General features: G+C 34.8%; 3 protein-coding genes across 4 annotated transcripts; 1 reads left to right on the top strand and 2 right to left on the bottom strand.

Annotated features, from left to right (window-relative positions):
• On the top strand, nt 1-9122 carry LOC135841838 (multiple coagulation factor deficiency protein 2 homolog). Its single transcript, XM_065359037.1, has 5 exons — nt 1-143; nt 6130-6291; nt 6397-6477; nt 6575-6705; nt 8927-9122. The coding sequence occupies exons 2-5, from the start codon at nt 6146-6148 to the stop codon at nt 9037-9039; spliced, it is 471 nt and encodes a 156-aa protein (XP_065215109.1). The 5' UTR covers nt 1-143; nt 6130-6145; the 3' UTR covers nt 9040-9122.
• Nucleotides 9123-9553: 431 nt separating this feature from the next.
• Nucleotides 9554-12123, bottom strand: NO66 (Bifunctional lysine-specific demethylase and histidyl-hydroxylase NO66). The gene is made up of 7 exons (XM_065359036.1): nt 11440-12123; nt 10953-11378; nt 10666-10879; nt 10352-10598; nt 10152-10278; nt 9865-10078; nt 9554-9781 (listed from the first exon to the last, which is right to left on the bottom strand). The coding sequence occupies exons 1-7, from the start codon at nt 11925-11927 to the stop codon at nt 9719-9721; spliced, it is 1779 nt and encodes a 592-aa protein (XP_065215108.1). The 5' UTR covers nt 11928-12123; the 3' UTR covers nt 9554-9718.
• A 238-nt stretch (nt 12124-12361) lies between these two features.
• Nucleotides 12362-19452, bottom strand: LOC135841834 (protein argonaute-2-like). 2 transcript variants are annotated; one of them, XM_065359034.1, is made up of 20 exons: nt 19318-19452; nt 19137-19173; nt 18332-19051; nt 18216-18260; nt 17943-18144; nt 17735-17852; nt 17462-17649; nt 17241-17392; nt 16928-17147; nt 16718-16838; nt 16519-16638; nt 16317-16436; nt 16100-16218; nt 15836-16020; nt 15577-15757; nt 14082-14169; nt 13791-13985; nt 12994-13239; nt 12708-12898; nt 12362-12624 (listed from the first exon to the last, which is right to left on the bottom strand). In XM_065359034.1, the coding sequence occupies exons 2-20, from the start codon at nt 19150-19152 to the stop codon at nt 12507-12509; spliced, it is 3345 nt and encodes a 1114-aa protein (XP_065215106.1). In that variant the 5' UTR covers nt 19153-19173; nt 19318-19452; the 3' UTR covers nt 12362-12506. The 2 variants fall into 2 exon arrangements, with proteins under 2 accessions (XP_065215106.1, XP_065215105.1); XM_065359033.1 differs by lacking the exon at nt 19318-19452 and having other exon boundaries at nt 19137-19311.
• Nucleotides 19453-19506: the final 54 nt, after the last annotated feature.

The following is a 19506-nucleotide window of genomic DNA, read 5'->3' as shown; positions in this document are numbered from 1 at the left end:
CCATCTCTAGCCTGTTTTCCAAATATCACATAATATCGATCGACGCAGGTGCGATAAAAGCTCAAGTACTATGAACCTACAAGTAGTCTGAGAACTTGCTCTTCGCTTTGTTCGCGATACCGACAAAAACATCAATAAGCCAGGTAAGAATGTACCTATTACAACAAAGTATATTATAAATATAAATAAATACAAATATAATAAATAGATTTATAAGTACATTACACATCGTAACATAACCTCTCTATAAATACACTAAAGAGAAAATAATAAAGAGCTTATACGCGAGTAAGTATATATCGGCGAAACGCGTTAAAATCTGTCAATCTGTAAATCTAAACAAACATATGGGGTAATGATATATTAAAGATTCTGTTAACATATGGGCCATTATGTCGCAGTGGGCATAGTAGAATTGGTGTCGCTAAAGAGGGACGTCAAAAGCTACACGGGGTGTCCATATTAAGTACTATGTAACTTGACATACATTCAGTGTCATTCTTTTACCAGAGGACCAGGACCAGGAGTTTACCCTTTTACTTTTCAACGCAGATGCAGATGGCTTTTAACCTGTAATTTTGATCGAAAGTTGCATTTAGTAAGAGGTCGGCGATGTCGATGTGACAGGTTTTGTGGGATGGTGCGGCGTTTTATGGAGGAAAAGTTGTTAATGTGTGGGTTGATAAAAGTGTATCTTGTGTAGTGACTTGAAATCTATTGTGAATTTTGAAACAAAATGCACCTAGATTGGCCAACTCATATTTGAAAATTTAAGGGTTTCATCGTCTGAAAAAAGAAGTCATTTGAAACCACATTTAATTATGTACACACTTTGGGAACTTTTTGAAAATTTTATTAAATGAAATCCAAAGTCGGTCTATCTTTTTAAAAACTAATAATTCGTCACTCTTTAATAAGGCTTGAAGGGGAGGATATGGGGGAGGGGAGGCGGGCTAAAGAACACTTTTTGTTTCAAGATTCAATTTTTCGGAGAACTTGATATTATTATTAAATTATAAATTACACAGATATTTATTCCATTTCCAAAATTTATTTTTAAAATATGAAATTACTGCACTTGAAAATAAAACTTGTGAATTTGGGGAAGGAGGGTGGAAAGAATGGAGGAGATGAAATTATATTTCCTGGACTGAACCCGTTTTGAGCCTCTCGATCGAATAAGTACCTACCTATCTCAACTGATAAAAAAATTTTAAAACGAGGCTAAAAAAAAATGAAAGAGCATCAGAAAGGAAACTTTCATGCAGAAGCTGAAGAACAGCTAATTTTCATTTTCCGAATTTATGAAATGTCAATATTAATCTACGAGTAAGTGGGTAATTGAACTTTGAAGTAAAAAGCCCAGCCTTTTTTTTAGGGTATGAATTTCCGAATCGATTTGCAGTGACTTCAGGGTTCTTTCTGGGGCTTTCAGCAAATTTATAGATTTTCTAGAATTGGAGAAAAAGTTTAATTTGAAATTCAATATGACGGTTATTTTACTCTTCTTATTTTCTCTACAGAAAAAATTTCAAACTTTGGAGGATTTTTTGATTTTTTTTTTCAAAAATTAAAAGTTTTGGAAAAGCAGGAGGATTTGGGTGGAAAAACCACGAATTTAAATTTGGTGAAATACGAATTAAAAAATTAAAAAAAAACGAGATGAGACAATTATGGTAGGGAGTATGAATCGAGTGTTCCGCCACATTATCAGAATTTTAAATAATTTTCTTCGAAACCTTTTCACAAAAATCAGAATTTTTTAATTTCTTTCACAGTTAGAAAGAAAAGAGTGAATATTTGAGCTTGATGCTTCTAAAAACCTAACAAATGCCACTCCGCACATCATTTCATTTTTTAGTATTATTTCAACCACGTTCAAGGACATTGTTGTGGGGAGGGGGGTAAAGTTAGAGCGATCGAATCGAAAAAAAAAACAAGAAAATATTCGAACTCAGTGTCTCAAAATTATCAACAAATTGTATGCTACTTCGATCGATTTTTTTAAAATCTTGAATACATTACCTACTCCTCCCCTCCTTCCAGAATTTTCGAGATCTCGATTTGAAGATAGTATTATTGTACGGGGGGGGGGAGGATCTTTGCTTGAAGTGGTAGCTCTCTTGAGCTTTCATCTCAAAATATTATTTCATGCTTTTCAACTTTTAATTTGGGTGATCAATTAAAATTTCCTATCAATTTTCTAAAAATTTTAGTAGTACTTGGCAAAAAAAAATGAGAATTTTCAAAAATTACGAGCATCTTCCTCATCTTTGGAGGCTTCGAATGAAAATGATGATGGTAGATTGTTTGAAGATGTCATAGAAGAGAAGTCGTAAAATGAATTCGAGACAAATTAGAGGCCAATCGATAAACTAAGTAAAATTTGGAAAGATTTCGACATCTTTAAATTTTAAAAATCATTTCACTTTACTTCATAAATTTTTGAAAGCTTCAAGCAAAATCTTGCTCTTTTTTTTACATTATTGCCTGGTTTCAAATTACAAAAATAGCATGTCTAGAAAAATTGCCTTCTCGCCTCAGAAATAATGTCACCGGTGATATTTACGTCTTCTTGAATCTTGAAATTTTGAAAAGTTTTGTCATTCGCTTCACTTGGGCTAGTGCTTCTCTTTCTAAAAACTGAAATTCCTGAAAAATGTTTGCTCGAATTTGAAAAATGTCAAACACAAGAAAATCGATTTTTTAGCTCGAACATTTTTCAAATTATAAATTTTCCAAATATTTTACCCCCCTGTATGTTTAGAATATTTTTAAACTACCTTTTCATAGAAAAATAAACACAAAAAATTCCAAATTATTCGCCATTTTTGGCCTCCTACCCTCGAAAAAAGTGTCAAAACCACCTCAGATTGAAAGATTTCACTTCATTTCAAACTCTAGTTAAATTGAAATGGGTCACTTGAAATTCTCATTTTTGAGTATTTTGAAATATCAGCTCCTTTTTTAATTTCCCATGAGCAGTTTCAAAAGACTTTACAAGGGAGGTATCCCAATTGCCAGAAAAAATTGTCATCTGAGCAGAGCTAAATCGAAAAAGCATTCAAAAATACTTCACCAGCCAAAATTTCAGATGTTAAAGTTAATTTTTCAATTTTTGATGAATTTTTGAAAATTTTGGCCAAAAATTTAAAAAAAATCCAAAGTAGAATAAAAAGCTGAAATTTGACGTGTTCCCAATTTTTGACCATCCCCCTCCCTCTTGTAGATTGGAACCGGTTTTAATCCGTTTTGAACAGTTCTAGAGAATTTTGATTTTTAGAAACTAAAATTTACACAAAATTTGATAACATTTCAAAGGACTGAAAATGAGAAATATCACAATTTTACCAAATTGACCTACAAAGCAGAAATTTGGTACAATCATGCTCTTTTTTCCAGCCTTCCTCTCCATCGATTGGAAATGGTTTCAAAAGGTCGAAAAGTTCTGGAGTCTTCAACATATTCATACCTATTACCTATGTAGGTACCTACCTATTCACATATTTCCTACTTAATTTTTTTTTTAATTCGAGAACTTCAAACTGGGAGATTTGTCCCTCAAAAAGTCAAATAGGATAGCTTATGTTTGGTGAAAAAATAACATTTATGAAAAAAGTATAGGTAGGTACCTACAGAAGTTGGTTTTTTCAAAATTCTGTCAAAAGTAATGGATACTAAAATTTCTTTTTTCTTTTTTTTCCCCCAAAAAATGTCTTTTTTCAACTTTTGAAGAAAATTCAACTAGGTAGGTGATAATTTTGAGCTGGCTAGAGAAAGGATGAGGTAAATGAAGGGATGTTGTAACGACCCAAAATGTTTAAATATCGGTATTTTCAGGCATTTTTACATGTTTTTGTCCCCGCATTGACTTTTCAACTCAAAAAAAAAAAACAAAAAAAAAACAGAAAATACTTACGTAAAAATCCTACCTTAGAGAATAATTTTGAATTTGACAATGGAGGCTCATTAAAGAGACTCGTATAAGACTCAGAGTCTTTCCTAATTTAAGACTTGACATTCATGACTCACAGTCGAAATTTTGAAAAACTCACATCTAAAGCTCCCAGTCTTAATTTTCAGGGACTCGTTTCATCTCTGTCTACATTTGCCTAATTGATCAATTTTTTGTATTCTTTTTGGAGAAACTTGTCTTCACTCTTCAGATCCACCAAATTTCCAATGCGAAAAAGATTCGAATAGTCTAGTTTTTAGGGGTGAGTATTTGGGTTTGATTTCTACGAAGATAACTTATATTCTTAAAGTCATGATTTTTATGTAAGTAATTTTGAAATGAGAATGATGAGTTGTTATGGCACAGAAAAATGTGTAAAAAGTTTTAAAACCTCCCAATCAATATCACCTATTTTTAATGCATCCCAACTTTCAAATTCCAGAGAATGTAAAAAAACATCAAAATTTTTTAGAAAACATACGTTTTTTAAAGAGGGGGGTTGTTTTTCTACATTATTATAGTTTTTTGAAAATAATTCATCCAATATTTCATTATAGAAATGCATCTCGTTATTTATTTAACATCTCAATAGAACAAGTTTTTCAAGCTCAATAATTTTCGATTTGCTAAAAATTTCATTAAATTTGCAATTTTTGAGCTTGTATTCATTTCCATATTTATTTGTTTCCTCGCGATTTTTTGAAATTAAAAATTGCTTGTAACCCCTTCAATTTGCAAGCTAGGCAAAAAGTCATAATAGGTAATTTTGTTCATTTTCCAAAGTACCTACTATATTGATCCCCGTGGTCAAAATTGGATTTTGGCTGTTGGATTTTAAAATCGTATTTTGCCCCTTCAATTTTGAAGATAGGCTGCACCTTCACATAACCTTTTTTTCTTAATCGTACTTACCAGGTTATATCGAAATCTGAAGTTTGTATCACTACTCCCTGGACACCTTGTAGAGGTATCACATCTTGAAATCATGACTAGGTTAGCTCAGCAAGATTGACGTTTTCTTCGTCAAAAATTACTTTACTGCCAAATGCCATAGAGCTCACTCCTCTCTTTCAAAATTCTAAATAGGCTCTCTGCCTCAAAACCTCGTCCTTGTTGAGTAAAAAAAATACCATTTTCGACTCATTCGTCAAAGTTTACTTATTCAAATCACATTCTCATCGGCAGGTAGCGAATAAAATAATCCGCAAAAATGAATATTCTTTGAATACCAACTACACGTACCTACGCACAATGACGATTCTGCTCAGGAGCCTGGTAAAAAAAAAAAAAATACCAACCTAAAATAAATGAAAGCGACGACGACGACGACGACGACGACGACGACGACGACGACGACGACGACGACGACGAAACACCTTATATTAAAAACCCACATCAACAATTCCAAACACATTCGCAACCACAACAAAAAAATTTATTGATTGAAACGAGAGATGCTGGTGCGATTGCAATTTGTCTTTCTTAAGAGGGTGACAATAACGCGGAAATGTTTAGGGTAGAAACCACTTCATTGAATATAATGTAGTACGCGGATTATAAAATGCAGAGTGGTTGTAGAATTAGTAATTACCCGGTCATCCCTCTAGGGTTTGCCGACTTTGAAGAGGGGTGCATTTAGTAGGTAGGTACGAGTAGTACATGTGCAACATAGGAGAGCGAGAACGAGAGATGTACAGTACCATAAACCCGAACCCGATTCCGAATCCGGAACCCCTCGCGTGCAATGTGCAATCGTCAATAATGACATCAGCGTGTAATGACCATTCCATTGAACTTGAGTTCGCGCCCCGTTCGTCGCGTCGTCACCCTTGTCAAGCGGTTCCTTTTTCAAATTCACAGCTCTTTTCTTTCAAATAGCACGACGACGAGTAGGTACCTCCCACACAGTATGTGGAAATTTTAATCGAATATGTACCTGCTGTTGCTGCTTTTGCTTTATAGCTTTTCCATATTGGTATTTTTATTTTAAAAGCTTGGCATGGGTGCACGAGTCAGACGACGAGATATGAAGATAGGAGATGTGTAGCTTTCAAATATCTCTGGGGGAATTGTTATCGCGACTTGGATATTTTAAAATGCCTTTTCTATTAGCGTATAGATTGTAAATATAGATAAATTTGTACTACATAGTTGATGTGTTCTTTTTTGTAAAGGGATCATGCCGCAGTAATGCTACCGATTATTTTACTTCTGCTGGGTACTTTGATCGAGGCTAAAGGACCACATCATCCGCATGCCAGTCATCATCACTACCATCCGCAACCTTCACCTCATAAAAAACTAACCAAAGATGAACATATTTTGCATGATAAACAGTTGAGTATACCTACATCTGCGAAGGAAAAGTTTCGACTATTCCTATGCTAATAATAAAATCCCTCATCTAATTCATGCTTATGTACTTATTCACCTGATTTCAGGCATATAAACGAAGACCTTGGTGATAAATGGTCCGATGATCAGTATTTGACCGATGAAGAAATGGAGTTCCGATATTTCAAGTGAGTCGAGGGCGATGAATTTCATTGTGTTCAAATTCAAATTCCATTTTGATAGGTGAATCGAAACTACCTACCTATTCAATGATTTGTTTTTTAGAGTTCATGACTATGATAATAACACCAAACTGGATGGATTAGAGATTTACCAGGCTATTAAACATAGTTTGGATTACTCAAATTCAGATGTACTTACCGAGGCAAAGATTGAAAAAGAAGATACTATAATTGGTTCGTGTGATAAAATTTTCTCCTGCTCGTTATGATTATAGGCAACCAAATGTGACCTGAAGATCTTGATTTGTTGAAATAATTTTCTACATTTAGAAAAAACAGCGACTAATTCGATGAAAAAGAAAGCTGCTAATTTGATCTAAAATTTAATCAATTAATTTTTACTTATGAAATCAGTGACACTTTTAAGCAGTTTTGTAATCTCAGATAACCCAAAAAGTGTTTTTTTTTTTACTAAAATTACTATTGTATTTACTGGAAATGCAACCGAACCTTGAAAAAAAACTTCTATTTTTTTTTAAACAGAAAAAATCTTTGTTTGTTTTAAACAGTTTTTGAATACCTATTGAAAAAAAAGTTACCTACCTATTTGAAATGGTGTTTTAAACAAAAAATTTGCTTTAAAAACGTCTGTAACAAAATAATTATTGATGCCGAATTGCTGATTAGACGATTTAATTTTATTATCTAATTCTCTTAAATAATTTTTCTTATCAGCAGAAAAAAACATGTTTTTCCTGAAAAAAGAAGAAAAAAAACACTGCTGAAATAAACGTAGGTAGGTAGATAAAAAGTTTGAAAATTGTTTTTGTTTTTGTTGTTTTTTTTTGCAATTTTGTTTTAGAATAATATCATGTTTTTTTGAACACTCTGCCCATGAGAAAAAAATCAGTTTTGATCAGATTACGAAAATAGAAAATGAATATATCTGACAAGGAAACCTTTTGAACTAGGTAGCACTTTTCAATTTGAACGAAATCAACCTATATGGTATTGAAAGAGCACGTTCTAATGCCCCCGGTGACCAGAAATTAAGTCACCAAGGTATATTTTTAGATTTTTGGCGAATTTTTGAAAATTTAAAAAATCCAAAAAAGCTTGTTTAAAGATGATTTTTAAATTTTTTCAAGAAACAAATTTTTTTAAGCAAAGTGAAGCAATGTGAAGAAATTTTTCAATGACCTTACAACTCACACACATCACTAATTAGTATTTTTGAGCCATTCTGGAGCCTTCAGAAATTGTTTAAATTTTTTCCAGAAATGTCAAATCACTCCGGAAAGGTTAAAAATATACCTACTTTTGCACCTATAACTGTAGCCGGTGCTCATGTTGGACACTTCTCGATCGTTTAAGGTGGTTATTGCAAAATTTCACGAATGCCAATTTTCAAAAGTGAATTCTTGAACAATTCGTAATCAAATCTGCAATCTCTATTTGACTTATTCGGAGCCTTTAGAAAGTTTTCAAATTTCTCCATAAACTTAAAAATCGTTCCAAAATTATTATCATTTTTTTTTCTGGTGAATTTTTGAAAATCAAAGAGCCAATAAAAATGAGATAAAATCACAAAAATGATTTTTGTCAATTTGAATCCTGTGAAAATTAAAAAAGTTAATTATTATGAACCGGCAAAAACCTATTTTGGAATTACATAGGTATTGTTTTTTTTTTTTTTTTTTTTTAATAAGTATTGCCAAATTTGAATTCAAAAGCAAAATTAATTTTACGACAAAACGCCCAAAACATCACCAAATTTTCAAAATTTTTCAATCCTAAGTAAATCCGTCGATCTTTGTGTTTTCTGTTTGAAGAATTTTCTGTTTTAGATAATTTTTTTCAGATTGGCAGCTTGAAATTGGACGCCTTTTAACAAATCTTCTCAGTTTATCAACTTTTGTAATTTTTTGGAAAACTTTACAAACTTTGATTTTTTTTTCAAATAGAAAGTTTTTTTTTCACAAAAATGTTGTTAAGTTACAATTTTGTTATCAACTGTCACATTTATAAATTTCATCTATTTTTTTCAAGTTTTCAAATTTTTACAAAAGTTGATACTTAGAGCAGTGTTGAAAATTTTTGATTTTCATCTGCATTTTCAAATATTGTACATACTTAAGTACTTCATAAGTCGCAAATAACTTATCAAAGAATGTAATTTTTTTTCAAAATGAGACAAAATTTTCAAAATTTTGCAATTTTTTAAAAGAGATTAGACCTTTTTGATTAGATACCTATGATGAAGATTCTTTGCATTAGATCATGGTTTGAATTGAATCTGGCCATTATAGTTTCTCCAGGGTCTAAGATTTTTGTTGACAGAATTGAAATTTGAACGAGAATGTTTTCCCACTATTTCGACAGATCAAGAGTTTTGGGTCACACTACACTAATTTTTTCCCCAACAAGTTGATAATATATTGAATACTTTGAATAGGATTAATCGATCAAGTACTTCTCGAAGACGATACCGATTTCGATGGTTACCTAAGTTACGCTGAATATGTTATTGGAAGACAGAAAGAGAAGGATAGAAGAAATAAAAAATAAATTCATCTTCCAAATTTTAATGTCCGCCATTTTATGTGTGTTATATATGTGTATGTTATTGAAATAAATTCGTTTTTATTTTACTCATTTTTCTTTGTCATATCACGTTTTACTTACCTAAGTGATTTTTAGGATCTTACGAGCGTGGTTTAAATTATGATTTAAACGCTCATTACGTTCAACTGAATACAAATTGCAATTTTGAACAAAAATTTATAAATTTCAAATGACAATGCGAATGTTTCAACTCACGACTCGAGTTAGACTAATATTTCAGTATATCAAAAATTTTTATCCCTGCAATTGAAATCCTGAATAAAGCAATATTCCAATTTCACCAGATCTTTGAACTCTTGACAATCGAATAAGCAATTCGAAAAAACAAAAAAAAAATACATCAAGAGCAACTCGATACGTTGAGCTTTTGCTTTTCAATCCATCAATAACATTTTGCGCGAAAACAATTCAAGAGCAAACCTTTCATACTTAATTTCCAAACGAATCATAAAAATACTTCATTTTCAAATTAAAATTTGTTATTTCGAAGTCGAAAACAATAAGATACATGGGTAAAAGACAAAATACATACGTAGATACAGATAATGAACAAACAGTAACTAATTAATATAAAAATAAAAAACGCATTCTATCGTCGAATGTTCGGTATTCTGAATATGTTTTATAAAAGCGGTTCCTTCGTTCTGATAATTCCTCTTTCCCATAAATCAGCCATAAGAGTGATCTGCAAAAATAAAAAAAATTATCACGAATTAATTATAAAAATTTGAATCAATTTAAACAATTAGTTTCGATGAGAATAATTACTCTTTCATCAACATCAGGATGAGGTATATCTTCCACAGGGATATATTCTGGATAACGTTGAAATAACGTTTGAATAGCTCTAACCGATGATTTAGGAATAATGAAAAACGAAGTAGGTTCGCCATGATATTCTAACGAATTATCGGTAGTGTAATATAAACGGTAAACGATTCGATTTTGACCTTTCTTTCCGGTATCAAATTCTTTGACAAATCTGCAAAATTAAAAAAAAAAAATAAAATCACCCATTTTCAGAAGAAGAATATTGATGAAAATTCAACAATTACCTCGACACGTATTGTCTCAATAAAACAACTTCCATTTCTTGGGTGAACTCGAACCGCTCTACACCTGTGATCACTCCTTTACTAAACATGGTTAATCCTCCTCCGAAAACGGTGCATTTTTTCTCTTCTATAAGAACAGAACACGAATGGTTGAGAAACAGAACACATAAAAAAAAGTCACAAATACGTTTTCAACCAACCCTCGGTCAATACAGGAGGTAAAGCGTCATTCATAAGCTTATGGCCGAGTTGATCCACGGCGCTATCTAATTCAATATGGTCGACTAATTTGTAAATCAAGTTTTTGATATTTCTTTTGATCGCCATACGAGCATCTTTGTAATCCGGATTTCTTGCGAGTCCAGCTGCTTTCAAGAAATCTAAAGGGAGTCCTTTTCTGAATTCGATATCGTCTTTCCACGCATTCTCCAAAGCTTTAGGAACAACCTGCGATAAACTTCGAGGTGAATTTTTTGTTTTAGCAACGATACAAAAATACATCGAGGAGTATTACTTTTTCCATTAGATCAATCCACGCATTACACTGGTAAGCTGAGATCGTGATGTGTAACGAGTGATTCGAATCCTGGGTACAAGCTTGATGAATATAGCCTCTTGGCAGGTACAGTAGATCACCTTCTTCGAGCAATACTGTCATCAACGGTTCGCCGAGGTCGTCTTCGTCTAAATCACTACTGGAATATCTCGGTAACATTTCGCATTCGTATCTGTAATGAAGAAATTTCAGCTTAATAGAGTGTCAGATGTTCAATATATTCTGACGGAATAATCGAGATTTACCTGGGCGCGTAAACTTTCCACAGCTTTTTACCTTCGATTTGTAATATGAAAGCTTCGATATCATCGTAATGAGGAGCGAAGCCTTGCGAATGAGGAGGAGTAAGGTACGCGTTACAGCCAACGAAACATCCAAAATATTCTTGAAGTTCGCTATCTAATTTGTGAATATTTGGAACGAAAGTTTGCGGATTTAGTAATCGAATGCTACATTTGTTAAGATAGAAGTCCCACACGACGTGTGGTCTAGCTACTCCTTCTTGATTGTGTAATTCCTTGACACCGTCTGTGTAGAACGTTATGTCGATGTTTTTCGTGTAAATTAGATTGCTGTAGTGGAGTAGATTATCGATGATCGGTGTGCTCAGCAGTAAAGAATACTCGGAATGACGTTTCGATATGTGTAATGGTTTCTTTTCCCAGTAATTCCTGAAAATACAGATCACATTAGAAATAAATTGTACAAAATCCACGCAATCTGTGAACTTACTTCATGAAATCGTCAACTTGTATGGGACTAATCATCCAGTCAAAAAGTCGTTTCGTTTGGAAGCTGTTTTCGAAACTGATTGATTTACTTTTAGAACTAGAACTTGGAGTAGATTTGACACGAGTTTCGCTGATCTTAGGAGTGTTCGGAGACTGCTGTTTGGTCGGTGATGTTGAGCGCTGAACTGACGAGAGCTTTTCATTCTCGGATGATTTACTTTTAGGACTCTTAGAGGGAGTTTTATTCACTTGACTGTCTTTGATCTTGGGACTCGCTGTAGGTTTAGGTGATAGGATATTTTCGTTTACTTTTTTCAAAGCTTTCACCGGATTTCCTCGAGCTACGAGATCTTTTTTCTTCGTTATGCCGTTTTCTAATATGTTGGGCGAATTCTTACGAGCTTTTCTGCGTTTCTTGTTTTTCTTGTTTGGATTACCGGCGGATTTATTGACTACGTGATGCATCATAAACGCAGATACATTCTCCATTTCGATGTTCGTCTCATATACGATACCTCTCTAGTTCGATGGGATTTCTAAGCGGTCAATTAATTAAACTGTCACCGAAATATACTAGAAATTGAAACGGAATTATCAAAGTTTGAATTAAAATTTAAAAATCACGCGGTAGAATTTGCTGTCGCTGTAGCAGCTGCAGAAATTCTAAGAATTTCGAAATTTTTACAGCAAATTCACAGCCAACGTTGAAGCTGAAAGACGTAGTGTATTGAGCACTGTCTAGTGATGCTTTTTTGAACTTTCTCCAGCGCACTGAAACCTGTTTTGTCAGCTTACTAGTGGATGGCGTGCACTACTGCACTCACCATTCAGTCAATTTTCTATTTTTTGAATTTAAATGCCAGACAAAATATGAAATCTTCATTCACTTTCAGTTTTTTTTTTAGAAATTAAACGAAAATAAGTCACCGTCAGAAATTGTTTATTGTTTAATAAGGAATAATGTATTTTAGAATTATATAAAGCGATTATTAATAAGTAGGCTACATTATTTTAATATTATTTCATAGCATCGTACACCTCAGAAGACCATCTCGACGATATTTTATTTCAAATGAAAAACATAGGCGTGTTAGTCACGACGTCATCGAGCACTCGTCCACGTTGATCTTGCTCGTTAATCAACGTCGCAGGATCCTTGCCCTTTTGCCTGTACTCCTTGAAAATACTAGGAAAAAACCCCGAAAACAATACGTAAGTTAGTATCGAGTTACATTGTTTGACTAATAGTAAGAAAAAAATTCTACTCACTTGCTCCACCATGCTTTGGCTCTGAAAGCAGCCCAATGCGCATAATAGGTGGGTGCCGGATATGAAACTGATCGGTTACAGCGGGCGTACGTATGGCAAAGATAGTACGTCAATCGTTCCAGCGAAATCAAATCGATAGCGGGAGAACTATCGTCGTACAACAAATGGTACTTCGTTGGTCTGGCTGTACCCTGGAATTGTAATAAAATAGTTCATTATTCTCATAAGCTCATCACGTTCAAAGCAAACCACTGCATAGTAAAAAATTATTAAATAATACACGTACTTTAATGCTTTTGTGGCTGACCAGATAAAAATTAATCTCCGTCGGATGAGTTATTTTTTCATCAACTACGGTACCGGGTCTCACATTTTGATAATTAACTTTCTTGGTTCTGTCATAGTCAGACATATCTACACTCGGGAAGAATCTCGTATGGTGTCTTTTCTGAACTATTATAAACGTGAGAGTAGGTTTCGTCTCGAGTTTAGCGAAAGCTTGACGAATAGCAGTAACTTCATATGATAGAACCTGAGAAAGGGAAATTGAAATATAAAATTAAGTATTCAGAGACAAAAAATGTAAAAAAATATTTCTCATCTCAACATGCATTCAGTATTTTCGTTCGGAGCGTGGATCAGATATTACCAACCAAAAGACCATAGTCACAATTTATAATTTTTACTTCAGATTCAAAAATCGTTTTCTTTTTTTTTTCATCAATTATTTTAGCAATTCATTGGGGGGGGGGGGGGATTTGGAAAATAGCGAGATACCTAGACGTTTTCTTGAAAGCAAATTTTTTAATAATTTTTGAAAAAGGAAGAACCAACTTTCAACTGACAAAAAAGTGATAAAAAATGGAATTTTAAGTACCTAATTCTAGAAAAAAAATTATCTTTAGAAATTGAATTTTTGAAGAAAAAAAAAGAGAACGATTTAGGAAGTAAACGAGTGCGAGTCCTACAATAATAACTGATTAAATAGGTATCAACATAAGAATTTGGAGATCACAACATCGATACGAAAATCATTGAAATTTTTCATTTTAATTCATCCAGTAGATTTATCAAGCATCTCACCTTCTCAAATTGACTATCCGCGACACCGTCACGATAGTACAATATACGTTTTGGGAGTTTACCAGTTTTCTCCTGGTAGAATGATATCTGAGTCTCCATAATACTCTTCAAATCACGGATCATCTCATTACGAGGCGCTTGCAATCGGTATTGCATGTTGAACTGAAACGTGAATCCATCATGCGACGCAACCACCTAAATTTACCCAAAAATTATGTAAGTAAGTAGGTATTTTAAATTATCAGAGGTGATAAAACTATACTCCAACACAACTTCAATCAGCAAACTTACAGCAGCGATAGACAGATCTCGCGAATCTGGTGGCGGATGTGTAACATCGGCTCCGACGATCATTACATCTTCGTTCAAAATCTCTGGTCTGAAACAAAAAACATGTGAATGAGCACACAAAAAAATATTCGAAAGAATTTGTTTTCAATAAGGGAATCTCTTGAGGTGTCTGACTCCAATTTGAACGGGAACGCGATTTTTGGAAAGAGCATAGTCTAAAACCACCAAAACCAAATTTTCAGCTGCCCAAGTTCATTTTTCGATTTTTGGCGAATTTTTGAAAATTCAAAATTTACTGTTTTTGGCGATTTATGCATGTTTTTAAAAAGTACGTACTTGATCAATAAAAATGGTCAAAATAAGTCCCAAAACTAATATTAATTACCCAAATCCAAATTTCACCATTTCCAGCCATTCTGGAGCCTCCAGCGCGACTTTTCAATTTCTCCAGAATTTTGAATTTGCTCCAGAAGGCGTGAATATGCAGTTGGGCAGCTAAAAATCGAGTTCTATATTACACTCGACCTGTTTAATGAGTTTATCCACATTTGAGCCTATTTTGAGAGTGACACCTCAAAAGTGGTTTTTTTACCAGCTTTTTTCAAAATTAAAAAATCCAAAAAGTCAAAAGTTTCGCGTTTGTGTGGAAATTTTTGAAATTCACGCGAATCGCTGTATTTTGTCAAAAACTAACCCCCCAAATCCAAATTTTACCATTTCCAGCCATTCTGGAGCCTCCAGCACGATTTTTCAATTTTTCCAGAATTTTGAATTTGATCCAGAAGGCGTGAATATGCAGTTGGGCAGCTAAAATCGAGTTGTGTATTATACTCGACCTGTTTAACGAGTTTATCTACATTTGAGCCGTTTTTGGGAGTGACACCTCAAAAGTGGTTTTTTGACCAGCTTTTTTCAAAATTAAAAAATCCAAAAAATCAAAAGATCTGCATTTCTTCAAGAACTAACCCCCGGAGCGCAACTTCTACCATTTTCCAGCCGTTTTGGAGCGATAGTGACACCTCAAAAAACCACTCCTGAGGTGCCACTCTCAAAATCGGCTCAAATGTGGATAAACTCGTTAAACAGGTCGAGTGTAATATACAACTCGATTTTTAGCTGCCCAACTGCATATTCACGCCTGTTGGAGCAAATTCAAAATTCTGGAGAAATTGAAAAGTCGCGCTGGAGGCTCCAGAATGGCTGGAAATGGTGAAATTTGGATTTGGGTAAATAATATTAGTTTTGGGACTTATTTTGACCATTTTTATTGATCAAGTACGTACTTTTTTTTAAAAAATGCATAAATCGCCAAAAACAGTCAATTTTGAATTTTCAAAAATTCGCCAAAAATCGAAAAATGAACTTAGGCAGCTGAAAATTTGGTTTTGGGGGTTACTATGCTCTTTTCAAAAATCGCGGTCCCGTTCAAATCGGAGTGTGACACCTCAAGAGGTTCCCTTGTAAGTAAATCTTAGCACTGCGAACTCTCACTTACTTCAAATCATCATCAGCGAGTGAGTGATTGACACCGGCCATCTTCGTGTTCAACTTCAATAAAAGATTTTTGGCCGTCGCACCGAAACGTGGTCGTGGCCCTAACGTTTGTCGCGCAGTTCCAGCTACCAAGCATTGTGTCACGACTCCTACCCGAAGTTCGGCTGCCCTTTTTACATAACCTACAATTCAAAGGAGATTTCCTCACTTCTGTTGACTTGTACAACTAGTAAGTTAATGAGACAACTAAAAGCACTCACCATACGTAGAAGAATCGTTATCCTTTATAATCACCATAAACCACTGAGCACCTTTTTTCTTCCATTCTTCAAAAATCTGGACGAAATCGTCTTCATTACGAAAACGGTACAACTCAACTTGTCGCGGATTCCCAACTTGCATGCCGCAAAAACGGCCTGCATTTTGTAATTCTCTAATAACATTTCTGAAAAATGAATAAATACATGAAATTAACGATTCAGAATATTAGATGCTTCGAAAAATTACTGTTAGTGTTTACGCACCCAACGCAAGTATCGTCTATTCTATCAACTGTGTTTATAAGTACCCATCTCGATAAATTTACTGGTTCTATGAAGTAATCGTTTTGTCTCCACTCGCCCTTTTCCACAGGTACGATTTTCTGTTCAAGAAAAAAAAAAATGGATGAGAAAATACTTATTAATGACATGAGAGACAAGCTGACAACAAAAATTCGCTTGTTGCATAAAATTTACTCACTTTGGCATACTGAATGGATGGCGGCTTCAGTTCATAACTGGTGACTGTTTCGAAAGTAGTATTAACAGTTAAATCGAATTCTTTTACACACTCGTCTTCATTGAATTTCACTTTCTTTAGCTGTGGAATGAAAAAAAAATCATGATAGGAAAAATTCTAAAAGTCGAACTCGACTAAACACTTTTAAATAATTGAATCATACCGATTCAGTGATTGTTTTTTTTCTTTCAGTAGTAGAAGTTGCAGCTTTTGATACCATCTGATCAGTTTGATTACGGTCCAATGCCTTATTAACTACTTGATTCGGAACCACAGAGCATAGCTGTAATTACGGAAGAAATATAACAACTGAACATGGTGAAATATTCAAATAGTTTCGTATAAACATGCAATTTACTCACTTCCATTGGAAAAAGTCGACCACGAGAATTTATACAGGGCAAGTTGGGATACTTCAACGTTATACGTTTGTCAGTTCGGAAATACTCCTCTACTGTGATTCTATGTCCATCCCGCTCAAATCTATCAAGTTGAAAGTGATACCATTAACGAAATGGAAGAAAATTATCAACACGGTAAAGTTAAACAGACTACATGTTGTTTATTCTAACCTAGCATCTCTGGCTGATAGATCGAGAGAATCCACTTTGAAGGTACGTTTTCTGCCACGATCGTCGTACGACACTTTTATATTTTTCAAAAAATTTTGAGCGATATCACGCTGCCATGGCGCTAAATTCGAATCATTCTGTATCTGTGGACCTCTGGAAAAAAACTCATTGCGAATGTAATCGATGACACGTTGCGCTCGTGGAAACCCTTTATGAGCAACTGTAATCAAAATTACGAATATAGTTTCACTTAATTCATCAACTCGCAGGTCCTAAAATCGGAATAAATCATTTTTAAAAAAAGACGCTTTACCATCAACATTTAGATATAAATTCGGCGTTCCTTTGCTCTCGTCTAACCAAGGTATAACCACACTCTGAGTATGACCTTTCCAAAGATCCATTCCGTTACCCAGGTACTCGGCATTATCTTGCCGAGTGAAAAATGAACGCCCAGCTTTGATTCTGAAACAGCAAAGGTAGCATTAGATAATTTTCAATATTACATACAAGATGTTCAATAAATGTTCTTACAAATTATTAGATATCGCAGGGTGCATCAAAGCTATTTCCAACGGTTGGACATCGAATGGACGTAAAGATGAACCATTTCTCATGTATTCGGTTAACGACTGCAAATCCATCTCCCTCGAAAGTTTAACCGTAATTATGTAGTCGATATGACGTCCTTCTTCGTACGATACTTCAACATCGCCCGTAAACTGTAAACGTAAGGTAAATGATGTGAAATAAAATCTAGCTTAATCTTTTCTCATGATTCGTAATTTCGTCTGGACATTTACTTACCGAATCAGTACCACCAGGGAAACGTATTTTAGAACCAGCGACGTATATTTGTTTACGACCGTCGTGTGCCGGATGCCTATTAATCCCATTTTTTTCAAATAATAATCGCAACGCTTCCCTGTAAATACAACAACATTAAACATGAGTTTAATAACAATTTTATAACTATCGAACAAAAATCACTCAAAGAATGAAGAATGAAGGTTACCTGAATAAGTCTCGACGTTTTTCAGGTTCAAAGGAAACATCGTATTGAAAAATTTTCAGTTTGAGGTTCTTCAATTCGATACGTAAAAAGTTGACTTCCACAAGATTTCCTCTCTCATTCTGGAAGTATTTCGCAGGGTGTACCAGAGTACCCTTAGGTCTCTTTGGTATATTATACAACGGTGCCGTTGTTTTGACAGGTTCTGTAAAAAGTGATCACAAATTAGGACTCGAAAATTTCTTCGATCAAAAATTACTCTTAACGATAACGTACCTTGTAAGGGCTTCGTAGGATTGGTTTCAGTTTTAGTACCCAAACCTACGAATACGAACAGACAAACGTTAAAATTCAGCATGAAACAACATGAATTTGACCAAAGGATATCTTACCCAATACAAGAGCCGTTTCGAACGATTCTTCTAATGGTTTGTCTACAATGCCTGAGCCTCCTTTCCTTTTCTTCTTCTTGCCAGATTTCGACGAAGAAGATGCCTGCGCTTCGGCAGATTTTTCGGGCACTTGGGGCTGTGCAACTTCAGGTTTAAAATCTCCTCCTCCTGATGTGCTTATCGAAACTACAGCTTTTGCACCGGGTTGTTCAGGATCAGGTTTTCGAGACCATGCACCACCTGGCTGAGGATCTCGGGCTGGTACCTCATTTGAGCTGGAAGCACTCTTCGAGCCCCAAGCTGACGCAGCAGGCTGATCACGAATCGAGGAGTTGGCAGAAGGTTCGGAAGGGAGTGGCGTTAGCTGAGGTGCAGTAGCAGGCCTCGGTGGTCTTTGTCCTCCAGGCGGTCCCCAACGTACTGGCGGTCCTCCTTGATGCACAGGAAAAGGTGCACGGAATCTTGGATCCGGTTGGGTTGGTAAAAACGGACGTTGTTGTTGATGAGGCGTAGGACGACCGCCGGAACCAGGATCATGATAACTGCGTCCTGCAGAGCCACCAGCTCTTGGGCTATATTGATGATGTGGCGGTGTGCCACGCCCAGCTGGCCCAGAATGACCGGATTCTGCAGGTGGATCATTGGATCTTGACTGACCACGATCTTGCTGCTGATGAAAACCACCGCGACCAGATTTCTTTCCGCCTCCACCTCGATTTCCTGTAAACATAGGTATCGTGAATCGAACAATTGACGTAATGAAATTGTATGAATTTTTACATTCAAGATGAATGAAAAATCTCACTTTTATTGAAGTCCATGTCGTCGAAAATTAATCCCAACTAAAAAAATACACAACTTTATCACTAAAAGAGAGTAAGCAATTACAAAATATACCACAAGATAAATTTGAATATGTCTTGAATCATCGAATCAACTAAGTAAAGTGACCATAACTAACGACGGAATAAAAACAATACCGTTACCGTATGTGATGCAATATTGCAACTGCACAATCAATCATAACTTCACAACAACACCATAAAAATTCCATAAAGATGACGCAAGAAATTCATAACTTCCATGGAAATTTCTGGTATGATCAGGAACACGAAAGTTCAACACTCAGCAGGTCCTGAGAAAAGTCCACCTCATCCACCTGTGAGCTGACAAAA

The sequence above is a fragment of the Planococcus citri genome, chromosome 3 (assembly GCF_950023065.1).
Source record: "Planococcus citri chromosome 3, ihPlaCitr1.1, whole genome shotgun sequence".
Taxonomy (NCBI): domain Eukaryota; kingdom Metazoa; phylum Arthropoda; class Insecta; order Hemiptera; family Pseudococcidae; genus Planococcus; species Planococcus citri.
The sequence above is the reverse complement of the archived record's forward strand: the minus strand, read 5'-3'. Positions and strand labels throughout refer to the sequence as shown.

Coding starts and splice junctions, on each gene's coding strand:
- LOC135841838 (XM_065359037.1), top strand. CDS start 6,146: ATGCTACCGATTATTTTACTTCTGCTGGGTACTTTGATCGAGGCTAAA. Junction 6,292..6,396: donor CATATTTTGCATGATAAACA/GTTGAGTATACC, acceptor ACCTGATTTCAG/GCATATAAACGAAGACCTTG. Junction 6,706..8,926: donor AAAAGAAGATACTATAATTG/GTTCGTGTGATA, acceptor TACTTTGAATAG/GATTAATCGATCAAGTACTT.
- NO66 (XM_065359036.1), bottom strand. CDS start 11,927: ATGGAGAATGTATCTGCGTTTATGATGCATCACGTAGTCAATAAATCC. Junction 11,379..11,439: donor CAAGTTGACGATTTCATGAA/GTAAGTTCACAG, acceptor CTGTATTTTCAG/GAATTACTGGGAAAAGAAAC. Junction 10,079..10,151: donor TTGAGACAATACGTGTCGAG/GTAATTGTTGAA, acceptor TTAATTTTGCAG/ATTTGTCAAAGAATTTGATA.
- LOC135841834 (XM_065359034.1), bottom strand. Junction 17,148..17,240: donor TTTATATCTAAATGTTGATG/GTAAAGCGTCTT, acceptor TTTTGATTACAG/TTGCTCATAAAGGGTTTCCA. Junction 12,625..12,707: donor GCCAAAGCATGGTGGAGCAA/GTGAGTAGAATT, acceptor GTTTTTTCCTAG/TATTTTCAAGGAGTACAGGC.